We start from the raw sequence: 15,059 nt of genomic DNA, 5'->3' as shown, positions 1-15,059 counted from the left end.
AAAATCCCTTCTTCTATGCTTCTAGATTTGGTATTTTGGTGTTTGCAGCAAGCTCCTGGTGTGGCTCCTTTGCTGACCTGGGAAACTGCTGAAGTTTTGGGGAGTTGTTTTCTCTGAAGCCTGGGGACTCCATCACCCCAGAGAAGGAAAAGATGGAGCAAGGCCTGTTTCCTGGTATAACATGAAGTAGAAGGCAAGAGGGTTTCCAGCTGGATGCTGAGAGGAATCAAACTAAGGTGTCTTCTGCTCTGGGCATGGGCTGCTCCAGGCACCCAGGTGGTGACACTCACCAGAGCGCAGCCAGCAGATCACAGCTACAAGCTGGTGGCCTTTTTGACCCCTGCAGGACAGTTGCTCCCAGCATGGTCTGCTGAGTTTGGATGGATGGGATCAGTGACTGTCACCCCCACAATGATGCTGGCATCTGTCTGGGGTGCAGAGCACCCCCTGAAACCCAGCCAAAGTGCAGGGAGAAGGAGTGGAGGTGGAGGGAGGGATGCGAAGTTAATGAGCTGGAGTAGAAGGAGGCAGCTGGGAGAGCAGGAAAATGGAGTGCACTGCAGTGGAAGGAGTGGTTGCTGCCCTGCATGAGGGCTCCCAGAAGTTCCTGACCTCTGCAGGGCTCGGGAGTCTGTCCGGGGTGACAGAGCCTGTCCTTGGCCCCTGGGCTCACCTCTCATTGCCCTTGGGCACACAGGCAGGGAGGAGGGATGGGCATGGATGGTGTGTGGCAAAGGATGCAATGCTGCTGCCTGCGATGATGAGTGGGCAATGTCCCTCCAAAGGTGTGACATTTTGTACTGAGGGAGGGTACAAAACAGATGTGAAAGCAGACTTTCCATCCAGGAGTACCTCCTTGCCCTGCCCTGCTCATGGCACACTTCTCACTTGCTCCAGTCCAGCATGATGGTGGTCCCTTCCCTGCAGGAGACATTGCCCTTTTCCCATTTCCCTGTAGAACAGCCAGGACATTGCAGACAGGAAGCTGGAACATGGCACTGCCCTGCAGCCAGGGTGCCCAGAACAGTGAGAGAACCTCCAACCCACAGCCCTTCTGCCATGCCATGTGTTTGGGGAAGGTAACCTTTGGGGACAGCAGCTCTCCTCTGCCAAATTCGTACAGGGCTGCTGGACCCAGGACCACCACGCTGAGATGCATCACTGCCTTCCTCCCCAGTGTCAGGTGGCTTTAATTCAGGCATAATTAAACCATACAGCCAGGGCTGGAAAGGTCTCAGCCAGGCTTTTCTTCCTTTCTGTAGCTCTTCTAAACCAGCCCAGTTACAACTCTGATGTGCACTGACCCCACCACAGGCTGTGGGCTGAGACCTGCAGTTTTCTACAGGGGAAATTCAACCCCCAGAAGTCACCTGTGGCCCCTGACTCCAAAGATGAACCCACCCCAGCTCTGAGTCCTGGTGCTACTTCACTGCTGTGGAAGGCAGCTGGAGTTTGATGCACCAGAAGTAAACCTGACATAAAGCACCCAGCCCTGGCAAGCTGTTAACTGGGCTCCTTTGGGCAAAAAAGGGAAGCATCCCACAAGCATAGAGCCAGTGCTGCTGGCCAGAAACCCACACTGGCCACTCTCATCCCTTCATCCCCCCAGCAAGAATGAGTTCTGGGGACAGATGCAGCAGGATGCAAACCCTGTCTGCAACAAACGGAAGAGGATTATCTTATACTATGCCAGGAGTGCCAAACGCACTGTGGCTGCAAACACACTCACCAAATACTGCTCAGCTGCTAGAAGCCTCCAGTAGGAGAGGAGCAGCATCTGACAGGCCCTGCTGCCCTGAAGACTGGTGAGTAAGATGCCAGCAAGCACCCAGAGAGCCCTGCCCCCTTCCTGAGGGGCCAGGGCTGCCTAAGGTGGTTGAGGCAGTGCAGGAAGGTAAAGGATGCCCCAGCAGAGCCTCTCAAGCCCCCTGCATGGGAAGCAGAGGAAATGGCTATGTGATTAATGCTGAACACAACCAGCCTGGATCCCCAGCTCCTCTGCTGAGGCCTTTTGTCTTGTACCTCCCTTTGCTGGAGTCCCCAGCATCGCCTGCTGCTGGCCTTGGTTCTGTGCAGTGTCACCCAGCCCTAGAAAGGTTTAGGGGTGGGATGAGCTGTGGGGACATGGCGTGAGTATCAGGATCTTCTGCTGCCTTACCAGGGCCTCCTTGAGCTGGAAAAGTCTTTCCTGCATTGCTGAGCAGGGAAAATGCAGCACTTGATCAAAGGAAGCAAAACGAAACTGGGAGACTTACAGAGAGCCCTTGTTCCAGCGAGTCTGTATTCACGATAATGGGAGCGGGGTTGGCCTGTGAGGAGACAAAAGTGGGATGTCACCAAGCTGAGCGATGAACCCAGCCCTTCATGGTGCACTGCCTCTCCCCTGGCCATGCCATCACAGACCCTCCAGGCCAGGCAGCAGAGAGAAATTCAGGAAGGGCTCTGTTAGTCCCTCCTCTAGGTGTCCAACAGCCCTGGGACAGGAGCAGGGCCACAGAATGGCTCTGGGCATCAGTCCTGTCCTCAGTCCTGGTGTGTCCCAAACACTTCATGGCCTTGGCTGCTGGGAAGGAGATAGGGAAGATTGGAAATTCTCTCAGGCTTGTGTCAGACTCCCACCAGCACCAAAAATTACGTGAAATTCACACTAGTGAGGGGTTCGGAGATATGAAGAGTAGGGAAAGAAGCCTTTCTGAGGGAGGAATTTACTGCCAGCACACCAGGCCTTCAAGAACTTTCCAACAGCTGCTGTTCCTTCTAAGCACAGGGCCACCATGCCCTGGGAGAGGTGACAGCATTTGGTCCCTTATCATTATTACTCCTGGGGTAAACCCTCTGCTCGGCAGCCTCGGCTCATCCTCCACAGCAGCACATGCATCCTCCTGTCCTAAAAGGTTCCCCATGAACCTCTCTCCGTGTCCCCCCTCCTGGGCTGTCCTCTGCCCCTCGGCTCGCTGCACATCGCAGGGCAGACACACGTGCAGAGGGCAGCCAGGCCAGGGAAGCAGGGAGGGAGGAAGAGAGGGCGGGTCTCCCGGGAGAAGAGGACCGGCGAAGATGCAGTGCCGTAGGCCGGAGAGGAGGATCAGGATGGGACTGGACTGGGCTGGGCTGGACTGGATGGGATGGAACAGGACTGGACTGGATGGGATGGGACAGGACTGGATGAGAGTGGACAGGATGGGATGGGACAGGACTGGATGGGACAGGACAGGATGGGATGGGACAGGACTGGATGGGAGTGGACGGGATGGGATGGGACTAGACTGGATGGGACTGGACGGGCGGGATGAGATGGGACGGGACAGGACGGGACGGGACGGGACGGGACGGGACGGGATGGGACGGTCGGAGCGGCGGGAGGAACCGGGGTGGGACGGCCGACGATCAGGGACGAGGGCGGCCGGGATGGAAGGGGGGCCGCAGGACGAGGGCCAGGCCGGTGGGTACGGAGGGGTGGCCGGGGCCCGCCCGCCGGAGCTGTCCAGCGCCGCCGGCTGCTGAAGCCGCGGGGCTCCGCCGAGCCTCCCTGGGCTCTGGGAGGGGGCGTCAGGGAGGGGCCGCCAAAAGCGAGAGGCAAAATCCCACGGCTGACATTCCTCACCGGCACACAAGGGAGTAGTGCAAAGCCTGGAAAGTCAGCGGTGAGCTGGAACTCGCTTCATCATCCCAAGGCTCGTGAGGAGAACAGCAGCCAGAGTGAGACACGCCAAGAGACGTTAACTACCGGGGGGAGGTGAAGTGAACCGGCTGCCTTAGGGCATCACGAACATCAGAGTCAGCAACCAGCGAGTCAAGGTGTGGGCTAGAAAGATTGCTATTGAAGCAATTACCAGGGACCACTGTCTGTCCATTATCAGGGACCCCATGGCTCAACAACCTCTGAGTCCGTGGTATTTTCACAGGAACCAGTCTTGCCTCCTTATCACCCTTGTCTGGACTCACCCGTCCCTGACTGAGACCAGCCTCTCCCCATAACTCAGCATGGCAGTCCCCACCGTGTCCTGTTCTAGTTGACCCTATTTCTAGACTATTCACTCTCCTCAATTATTGGATGAGAGAGTTAAGGGCCAAGCAGACTGTGGTTTAGATCCTGCCCTGGAAGGTTCTGCTCTCATATGGATGGAGCAAGAGGTAGTTAATTTGATTTATTCAGATGCTTTCTGATCTTTCCTGCAGCTGTAACTATTGGTTACAAAACCATAGTTTTTATGGCAATTAATTCTCTAACTCAGGGAAATATGACCACTTCCAAGCACTCCTGCCAAACCCCTCCCCCACACAAAAGAGAATCATAATTTTCAGGTCCAGTGTCTTGGGATCTCCAAGGCCCAGAAGCAATGTTAAACTGGGAATATCCCCTCTCTGGCAGTACACAGTCCTTGTATTTAATCCAGATAATTTGAGAGATAGAATATATTAAACCTGGCAGTAGCTTTTATTAGTCCCCTGTGCAATTCTAGGAAGGGATTCCACATTTCAAGGCAAAAAAGAAGCACTTCTACTGCCAGTAATTAACAACCGGTAACACATCAAGGTTTGAACATCCAGAAGCCAGCTCTTATTAGATGAGTTTCCAGGAAGGATGCAGAAGAGGCAGCCTAAGTGAATGTAGCCCATCATGTGCCCCATGATTTATAAAAAGAATTCAACTCCATAAATGATGCTTTGGATCCCTCCCAGGGAGAAGTGCTCTATATAATAATTTTATAGAGACTTTTGCAGGTCCAGCCTGAGTCCTCCACTGAGCCCCACTGCACTCTTTGTTGAATTAATAATAGCCCAAAAATCACATATCACATTGCCTTGCTCACACAGTGGTGAGCCCCAAGGACATATTTTGTTTAGCCTGCTCCCTGTGCACTGAGCATCCTTTGCAGCCATTCCACACTAGTGATTTTTACATCTCAAAATACTGCTAGGAGCACAATTTCCCACTCAGGCTCCAGATGGGACCCAGGAGATACCGAATGTGAGTCGCTGCTCTAAAACAAAGTCACACATGGTCAGGAGGAACTCAGACCAGGAAATCCCCACTTGCCTCCTGTGGCCAGCTATTCCAACTACTACAAGAAAGGGGCTTGGGCATTAGTTCTGTCTTCCACTTGCAAATATTACAATATTTGCACTTTGCCTGTCCTACTGAAGAGACAGACAAGACCCAAGACTCAGAAATAAGCAGAGGACCTGAAAATAAAAAGCTTTTGCCTCCCTCTACCAGTCAGGCGCAGGTACCGAGCAACTCTGCTAGCCAGGGGAGGAGAGAGAGTGTCATAATTTTTTGCTGGGCAGCAGGAACGTGCTGGTGAATTAACCATGCCCTCAATTCCTCAATAAGGAACAGTAATTTATGCCCTAAGGAGCAGGGGTTTGCTGCATGCAGGGAGGAGAGGGAATGGGGCTGTGCATTCAGATCACATTCAATGGGGGCTGTCAGATTTCTTCCATATAAACCCCTTCATCACAATACTATGTACCAAGCCCTGTTTGTGCTTGGAGGGGTTTACAAATGGAAAGAGAAGAGGTCCAAGTCCTACAGTGCTCACTCCATGGCAGCAGGATCACCAAAGTCCAGTGGAGCTGGAGTGCCCTGACCACTCTCCATCAGGCAGAGGCACTTGGTCTCAGGGGATGGAGGATGCAGACACTCAAGGAGGACCTTGGGGAGTGAGGAGGGCACTGCACAGATGCAGAGAGATTGATCTGGGCACAAAGCCAGCGAGGCAGAGGAGAGCTGTTGAGAAAATCAGGGCAGCAACAGGAGTCAAAGGGAACCATGGTGAAGAGGGATGAAGTTTGAAGGTCAGGATTCAGGAGCTCTCTGGTCTCACGGGGGCTGAGAGAAGCAGAGCCTTGCATTCACTGAGCTCTGCATGACAGTGCTAGTGGAAGCCACAGCCCAAGTGCTGATGGAAGGAGCAGCAATCTGTCCCAGGCAGCCCCCGGAGAGGGACTGGCTCCCTGTGGAGACCTTGGGAAAGCGTTGTGCCTGTTTGGGGAAGCTGCCTCTGTGGTTCAAGGCAGGAGGATGCTGTGGGTCTGTATGCAGGGCAGAAGGGATGTCTCCTCCTCTACAGGCTGGAGCAATACCACTGCAGCATGTGCAGAGAGCAGCCAGGCAGGCCAGCAGTGCTCGGAAAAAATCTCAGTCACAGGATGTGGCCTTTCAGAAACACCCTTAGATATCCCCTCTGGGTAGTGATCTGAGAGGGACTGCTGCTCTTAGGGCTCCTCTTGGGCCGTGCCAGCCTAGTGACACTAACACAGTCACCTGGGAGCACCAAAGCCCCAAACATCTACAGCTATCACCCCTCACCTCAGTTTCTACTGCTGTCCTCTGCTGGCACAAAGGTAGGAATTGCAAAACATGACGATCTTCCAAAACTTCCAAGCAAAAAAAAGCTGCAATTACATGCAAATAGAGGAGCCAGCTACTGAGGATTGGGTCCTGCCCTGTGGCATTTCCCCGAGGACTGCTCTCAGGGCTAGCACACAGGAGCTGGGCAGGGAGACTCTGAACTGAAAGTTCATGATAATGTCTTCAAAATTGAGATCCCAAAGCTTTGTCACAGCTTCACATCCTACACAGAACCGGCATGGGGGCCAGCCCACAAAGGTCAGGAGATACATACATCCTGAAGGCAAAATACATGTGTACAGATGTCCCAGGACAAGGGCAACCAGACTGTGATCACATATAGACACGTTTCCATCTTAACCAGCAACAGGAATAACAGCAGCCTCCAGAGATGGCAAATACCAAGCCTAACACACAGAGCTGCTCTCTGCAGGAGGGTGGTGTGTCCCATGTGTCATGCAAGAAAGAATGTGCAGGACAGAGTGACTGTTGGAGACACTGGGCTAATGCATGAGAAGTAAAGTACTAATTTAACTCCTTTATTTCCCCACACTGCATCAGAGTGAAAATTCAATCTGTCTTTTAATATCCTTTGTTTCTTATCATCTGAGGTATAATAGTAACACTCAGAAGGAAATGGCTCTGGAGATAAGTGAAATTCGGTCTTTACATCCCTTTAAAAGCTCTCAGGGGCAGAGGTCACAAGTGGGGAAATACCCAACAGAATTATCTAATCAGGGCTGACACAGAGCTGCCTGTAGTCCAGCTCCATCTGCTTTGATTTTTTTTTTTTTAAAGGGTGTTAAACCATGGAGAAAGCTGTGCATTTACAGCTATGAAAGCAGCTGCTCTGTCACAGGACCCAACCGTGTCGAATTCTGGCTGTGAACAAGCAGGTACTGGCTCGGGGACACCAAGGGTGGTGCGATGCTGCAGCGGCAGCGGGGTCGGCTGCAGGACACCCAGACACCAACAGGCTCCTGCTGCTGTGGGGAGCGGGTTTGCAGCAAGCTGATGAATTAATTTCACAGGAACAAGCTCAGGTCCTGCCTGCACAGCACACACAGAGAGCCTGTGCTCACCACCACTCACCCTGATGAGCACTGACACGCTCATCTGCCTTGTGCCTGCCTTGCCTGCCCAGCGCCCACATGCTGCTTTTCCCAATGTTGGGCTACTTCCTGCACCAAGCCAGAGCCCAACATGTAGCTCCCACTGCACCTGAGAGGACACAGCTCCTCCACAGCAACCTGTACTTGAGGTTAAGGCCAGACAGAAACCCACTCTTGAGGCTGCCTGAGACAAGTAGGGGATGAATCTGCCAGAGAGCAGGTGTGTAGAGCAGAGAGGTGCTGGCATCTCCCCTCCAGGTTGCTTCTGGCCCTCCAGAGACCCCACTGTTTTTCACCTGGCTGTGCCCAGGGAAGCCACCTCACAGTCCTCCTGTTAGGAAGCAATGCATGGCATATCCCTTCCCAAACTGAAGCCTGCTCCCAGCTGACCCATGAGATGCAGGGCTTTTCTGACATCTCAAGACCAAATCCACACTTTGAACTAACCCTTCCATTCTCAAGGGAAGAGGTACCACTCTGCTGCCAGGGTTGGTCCCATCCTCACAGATCCCTGTACTCATCTCTCTTTGCTTTCCTGGCTTGACATGGTGGCCAGAGCTGAGGTTGCTTGGGAGCATCAACAGAGCCGGACACCTGTGAGGGAGAGTTGATCCTTCAGGGTTCCCACAGGCTGGGACAAGGAAAAGGAGTAAAAGAAAACAGAGGACAGAGACTTTTGGAGGCTGCAGAAGTTCTTGGCCAGAGATGAATCGCCCTTCATTTTAACTGGGCTGGATAAAGTAACTCTCTCTGCATTTTTTCACATCTCCTGCAAGGGCAACCTGTTGGCTGACATGCTTCGGGCAGGAGGAGAACATGACCCACCAGCATGCCTGCATGAAGGGGAATGACAGGCTGAGCCTGGCCCCTGCCCTCCTGCACAGCTCAACACATGGCATTAATGGTGTAGGGAAGGATGCTGGGGCTGACTCTGGAGCTTGCAGGTGCCTGCACCCACTGTGTCAGTCCCATCCAGCCAGGTGCCAGCTGCTGCCTGTGTGCCGGTGCTCGGCTCCCAGCCAGCCTGGTGGCCTGAAAGCAAGAACAGCCCTTCTCTCCAGGCTGCCTGTGGGAGATGTCCGAGCTGGGCTGTTTTGGTGACACGAGCAGGCTCCGGGGCCATGGCAGCAGAGCCCCTGCACCAGGGCTGCACCTTGGCACTGGCTCAAAGCACCGTGGCCATCAGGAAACAGGGAACAGGGGACTTGAAAGATCCCCGGTCACAAGGATCTTTGGCAAAGCCACTGAAGTGCCCAAAGTGTAATGTGAACACAAGCAGCTACTGAAAGTTTAATCTTTGTTTTGGTGCCTTTTTTTTTTTTTTTTTTTAAAGAGTACCTTAAATAGGGACTGGAAAAAGCCTTTACTCAGTAGTGAAGGAAGAAAGCTTCCCAAACAGAAGCTTGGTCGAATCTAAGTATCCATTTAGAAACCATTAAGGCCAGGGTGTTCAAAGTTTAAAGTTAGACATCCTGTTCCAGGCTCAGCCCACTAAAATAAGTGACCCAATTTGCAGAGCTGCTGGGCTTCAGCAGCTTCTCTTTGACCTGGCGGTACCAAATAAAATTGACTTGATTCCTTTTTACACAGGAAGAGTTGTTATTATCTGAAAGAGTCCCATTGCTTTTATCTTCCTCTCAGACAAATACGTATGTATAGGGGAAAAAAAAAGGAATAAGGAACACTGTTAGAATAAAGATTTCTTTGGTTTCTGGGATTCAAATATCCTAATTTCTTCTTTTCAGTAAGTTCCAGTGCACACTCAGTTAACAAGTGCTAAGAAACCTGTTTCTGTGGGAAAAAAGCAAACCAAGATACATCAACAGAGATTCAAGATAAATTCAAGTTAATACAAAGGTGACGAGAAGGTATCTAGGGCCTGGTCTGGGGTGCTCTGAAGCACTACATGTTCCCAAAAATAATTACATCCTTGGAGCAGTTCTTCTGCAAGCCCCATCAAACGAGCTCTGCAAGCTAAACTGTGAAGTTCATTCCAAATTCAGGTGTTCTGAACTTGTTAACCGCTGTATTAAAAGTTTTTATCTCTAAGTCCCTGATACACGCTCATAGCATATTGCTAGATTTGTAACGAGGGCCCTTGAGGACTCCCTACATCATCCCATCTTTGCATGTGTTAAAACCAGCTGTGAGCATTAACACAGCCCACTGCACCCACAGTGCTGGCACAACCTCACAGCAAGAGTGACACCCACCCCTGAATGACGGCTGCCAGGCTGAGCCCCAGGCTCACTGTCCCTTCCCGCGGGGTTTGGGGTGGCAGGCAGAGCCCCTTCATCCCCCACATGAGCTCCTCGTGCCACAGAGCAGCGCTGGACCTGCTCTCCTCTGGCACCCAGAGACCACGGTCCCCTTGGAGAGCATCCTGCACCGGGCTGTGCGCAGCGGGCGCCCGGCACATCACCGCGGCCCTGATTACGTCCTGATTAGTCTTAATGACTTCCCCTCTCTAAATGAGCATTCACAGCTCAGGAAGGAACGGAAGCTTCTCTCCTCCCATAATAGCACACGACGTGCCGAGGGGCTTACCCGAACAAGGCAACTCTCCAGGAACACTGACAGCTTCTGCTTTGCTTCCTCCTCCCACCCTCCTCTGCACCCAGGGTACCCGGATTGGGCCTCTGGTACAGCTGTCCCCTGGGTTCCCCTCTCATGCAATCCCCTGTGGGACTGTACAGCCTGAGGATGGCCAGCAGATCCCTGCTGAATCCCTGGCATTGGCCAGGAGTGGGCTCAGGCAGGTTTCAGTCACAGTGGAAGAGCTGGTGGAAAGCGCAGTCGTGGGCATGGGACATCCCTCCAACAAGAATGACAGCAGGTGCTGTCACAGTGGAGGCTGATGGGCTTCCTGCTGCCCCCGGGTTCTTCATGAGGAGCAACTTCCTCCACATTGCACACACCCCTGCTGGAACATGCCCGTGCTTGGCCCTGCATGCCTCACCAATGAACTTTCCACCTCCTCCTCCTCCTCCAGCAGTGTGGCAGGGCCACATCCCCCCATTTCTGTCAGGTACTTTGCTCTTCTTCCACACGTTGCATTGATGGGGTCTCTCCCAGTGATGTGGCCTTCAGAGCAGCAACTCCATCTCTAGCACAGCCAGTTCTGACTCCAGCCCCAGCACCTCTCCCTGTGCTACTGCAGGGGTCCCTCCAGCAGCTCAAGACCCCAAACCCAGCAGCCTGGTGCAGCTCTAGGGCTGCAGTCTGCACATCTGGGCTGGCTGGCAGGCAACAGTCGGTAATCCAGCTGGAGAGGAGCTAAGCTCAGTCCTTCAACTCACTTCTCTAATTCCAACATTATCCCTTACTGTATTAAAGGGATGAGTCAGAAAAGCCAACAAGCACAAGCGTACAGCTCCTGCCCAAGGGATTCACGTGCCCAAAGAAAGGGGAGGAAAATCTTACAGGTGAATAAATAAACTAAGGAGACAAACGTCCTCAGCTGTCAACTCCTGAATGAATTCAATATATTTTGTGAAGGAGCACTGAGAACATCTGACCCTCCTCAGTCCAGGGGATGGGTGACAGCAGGACATGGGATGCTCCGGGGTAGGTGAGAACCAGCTCACTCAGCATCTCTGTGTTAAGGTTTTTCCAGGAGAGCAGGAGAGGCACAGGGAAGGGGGGTGACCTTAAAAAGCACTATCTAGGCCTCAATTTCATCTGAGGGGCAGGAAAGGAACATCAAAACCACCAGAAAAAACAGCTTCTTCCCATGGGGCAAGGGGCCGAGGGTGGGTGCGAGGCTGGGTGTGAGGCTGGGCTTGGGGGAAAGAGAGCAGCTCAGTACCTGGTTATAGCAACTCAACTGGGTGATGACGGCAGGATCACCAGATGGAGATGCCCAAGAAACAAGCTGAGAGGTGAGATCAGATGGAGGGGGATATATTAGGAACAGACATGCAGATTTACACATCGTGAGTGAGGAGGTGACAAACAGGTCTGTGCAAGGGGAATCAAAACCCTCACAAGGGAGTGGAGTGTGATGAAGAGTGAGGGAGAGGGAAGACTTCTGGGACTCTCGCTGCCAGGGGGATGTGCTGGAAGAGATGCTGGAGGTGGAGGGAGGACAGGGGGACCACCAGTGACCACAGAGCAGGGGCTGAGCAGATGGATGGGGCCAGGAACAGAAAAGCACTGTTCAGCAATGGAGTCAGATGCAAAGGACAAGTTTCACTACAGTTGCATCTACATTTAGGTTGCCAAAAATACCTTTCACAGATTGGCTGTCTTTAATTAAAAGGATGTCTCCTGTGCTCCTGGCACGATACAGAACTCATCCTGCCATGTGGGGCTCTGTGTGGAAGCTCTGCGGGGAGGGCTTTTCCCATGGGACAGCTCCTTTTTGCCTGCATCCTTCCACGTCCTGCCAGTGCTGGGCAGCTCAGGCAGCAGTGCTCCCCTGAAATGCCCCTCCACAGTGCAGGCACAGAGAAAAGAAGGAAAACTTCACCCCTTTCCTGTTTTGGCTTCTCTCCTTCCATCCAAACACAGAGAACGCCTTCCTCCTCTCTCCTCCTCCACGTTTCAGTGCAAAGATTTAGCTAATTTCTTCTATGAATAGCACGGGAGTAGCCATAGCAACATCACCCTGCCAACCTCACCACCTCCACTGCCTCCATGTCCCCGGCACCCTGTTCCTCTCACCCTCCCTCGCACCTCCCCAGGGAACATCTGGGGCTTCAGCCATTTCCCACAAAGCAACATGTATTTGGCTTCCTGCTTGCCCCCTTGGTGCTCTCCCTCCTTCCTTCCAGCCATACCTGCTCATCACTCAGAAACCTGGTCAGAACCCCCACGGTTTCCCCAAGGCTCTTTCCTCCCCCTGCTACCCATGCCCCAAGAGACAGGAGCCCCAAGTCCAACATCATCTGAAGGCTCAGCAAAGGCTGGTGCTTTGACCAAGATGTGCTGTCCTGCACCTACCTACTGCAGTTAATTGTCCAGGGCATGGGAGGAACTCAACAAGCAGTGCTTGTGCATCGAAAACCATCCCTGAAAATCAGTGAAACACTCACTGCTGAGGGCAGGCAGGGAAGATCTGTCCCGCTCCTCCACCTGCCTGGCCATGAAACACTTCTGCCAGGGGTGGAGGCCACACAAGCCTGGCATGCTCCAGGCATTTGCAGGTGGCCAAGGTCTCATTGCAGTGCTGCTCCAACTCCCCTCTGCATCCTCGTGACCACCCCAAGAGGGAGAAAGGGACCACAGAAAGAGGGGCAGCAGAACTTTGTATTCCTGCCCAAGCAGGGCAAGCAAACCTGGGGCAGCCCTGAGGCAGAGAGCACTTCCTCACCACAGGCCAGGGAACTGCACTGCCCTGGGCCCCTTCCCCAGCCCATGCGCCAGACACCTGAAATGCACATGGAAATGCTGGTGACACCCCTGAGACCCTCATGGGTGCCATGTGCCTGGCACTGGGCTCTTTAGAGTGAACTAAGACTCAGGGCTGGACATTTCCTGTGGGAGGGAAAGGTGCTACTTCCAGACCCTCAGCTCATGGAGCAGTGCTGGAGAAGGGGCTTGGACATGGCCAGGCAGCTGAGCACCCCTCTCCATGCGGGCCCTGGGCGTCACTGTGCAGAGGAGAGGAGGGGTTTGAGCAGTCTGCTCCTCTAGTGCTGTACATCGGGGATGCTTCCCCAGATCACACTGCAGTTCCTCCCCCAAAGCCAGGAGTCCTCCTGTCACCCCAATCTGGCAGGGGAGGAATTGAGTCCCCCACCAGTGAGCAGAGGGCGACAAGGAGGGCACAGGGCCAATGGGAGGGATAGTGATGGAAGCAGTGGAGGATAGCAATGACATCAAATGCAGAGACCAGGAACTAATGACCAGGGAACATGGATAGATAAGGGAAAAGAAACGGAAGATATCTCAGAAGGGAGAAAAAAAGCAAAGCAAAAAAGATATGAGATACCTAGACCTCAGAGATTTCCTCCCTCCCTCTGGTGAGGATTAGGGGTTCTCAGTTACTTGGCTTGCCTGAGCAAGCTAAAATGTGTCCTAGAGAAGGGGAGAGGCAGGAGAAGAGAACAGACGGGGGCAGGAAGTGGGAGGAGGTGCAGGTTGACGTTGGGACTGTGCTGTGTGTTGGGCAGCACGTGTGGGCACGTCTCATGCCGTGGAGCTGCACACAGGGTATGTGAGTATGCCATGATGTCAGAGAACATACACCACCATACGCAACTGTGAGCACGTTTCTGGTGCCAGAGCACTAGCACACGCTTCTCTGCTTGCATGAAGAAGCAAGGGAAGAAAAAAATACTTAAATGAGAGGAAGTGAAGCTCCCCAGGAGATTAACAGATCCCTGCTTACCCGGGAAAGCCTCCTGGACTGTGCACCCCTTCCCACCTCAGCTGCTGGAAGTGCTTTCAGGGACAACGAGCTCATTTAAAGGGGCAGCCCTGAAAAATGGCAGCCCTGCCTCCAGCCAAGGCTCTCCTGGACACGGAGGCAGCCTGTGAAGGAATTTGCTTTGCATCTGCAACCTCCAGCCAAATCTACCCAGAGCCCAACATCTCCCAGCCTCCCAGAGCCAATTGGACCTGCTTGCCAGGGCACAAGCCATGCCTAGATGTTTCCATGTTACCACCTTTTGTCCCTCTGCCCACCACTGGACTGGGAAGAACATGGATTCGTCAGGGCTCAGGCACTTTGCAGCCTTGGATCAGGAGGAGAGCGTTGCTGAGGCATTTGCTGCAAAGCTTTACTCACGGCATACGTTTGCTCCACTCCAGGGAGCTGCTGCCTGCTCTGATACAGGCAGTGCACATAGCACACACGTCATATTCTACATGCAGACCCCGCTATGCTCACACAGCCTCAAACACTGGCATCCTCTGTTGCTTGCAATGCCGTGAGGAGCTTTTGATTTCCCTTTTTTTTTTCTCATGTTCAGAAAGGCAAAGGCAGAGCAGAGATTCCCAACGCGGACTTTCTGAGCAGCCCAAGCTCCATGGCAGCACCACAAAGAGACAATGATTTCTCTTCCACCATTGCAAAAACATGAAAGGCTCCCCTGCCCAGCCTGCCACGGCAGCAATGCAGCTGGCATCACTTCCTTCTCACACTACTTGCAATCGTCTTACCAGGAATACCGGGCCGGACCTTTCATGCAAAGCAGGAGTAGAAAGGAGGGAGCAAACATGATTCGATTTTCTGCTCCCCGAGCTTGCTGCTTTGGATGGAGGGAAGGAAAGAGATAGTGGAGGAAAGATGGAAGAATGCTTGCCAGGAATCAGCAAGCGAGAGAGAGCAAAATCAGCTGAGGCTGATTTTGATGCAAAAAGTGGCAGAAAAGGAGAGAGAAAGCAGGACCAGGCTCATAGGAAGGTGGCTAGGGTTTTTGGTGCCTTCTGTAAATATCATCTGAGCTATCAGGTATGAATCTAATTATTTCAACCAGAGCTACAGACTGAGACAGTAATGAAGAAAAAATAGAGGAAGGGAAGAAGAGGGTTGTGTTTGCCGAGAGCAGAGGAGGAGAGAATTCCCATTGATTCCCGTGTGTCTGTCTGCTACAGCATCTTGAAATAATAATTAGAAGGATCAATAAGAAATCATGTGAGGT

General features: G+C 52.9%; 1 protein-coding gene across 8 annotated transcripts in view; it reads right to left on the bottom strand.

Annotated features, from left to right (window-relative positions):
- DLG3 (discs large MAGUK scaffold protein 3) overlaps positions 1-15,059 on the bottom strand; it is a 78,666-nt gene that overhangs the window by 37,174 nt on the left and 26,433 nt on the right. For 5 of the 8 annotated variants that reach the window (XM_014256525.2, XM_088062780.1, XM_088062782.1 and 2 more), the window contains one exon: positions 2,256-2,309. The exons of the other annotated variants lie outside the window; for them this stretch is intronic. In XM_014256525.2, coding sequence (XP_014112000.1) covers positions 2,256-2,309 — 54 coding nt within the window. The remainder of the gene's footprint in view (positions 1-2,255; positions 2,310-15,059) is intronic. 8 annotated transcript variants of the gene reach the window in all.

The sequence above is a fragment of the Pseudopodoces humilis genome, chromosome 15, assembly GCF_049639895.1.
Source record: "Pseudopodoces humilis isolate 2021_Gansu_Grassland_sample_001 chromosome 15, ASM4963989v1, whole genome shotgun sequence".
NCBI classification, from domain to species: domain Eukaryota; kingdom Metazoa; phylum Chordata; class Aves; order Passeriformes; family Paridae; genus Pseudopodoces; species Pseudopodoces humilis.
The sequence above is the reverse complement of the archived record's forward strand: the minus strand, read 5'-3'. Positions and strand labels throughout refer to the sequence as shown.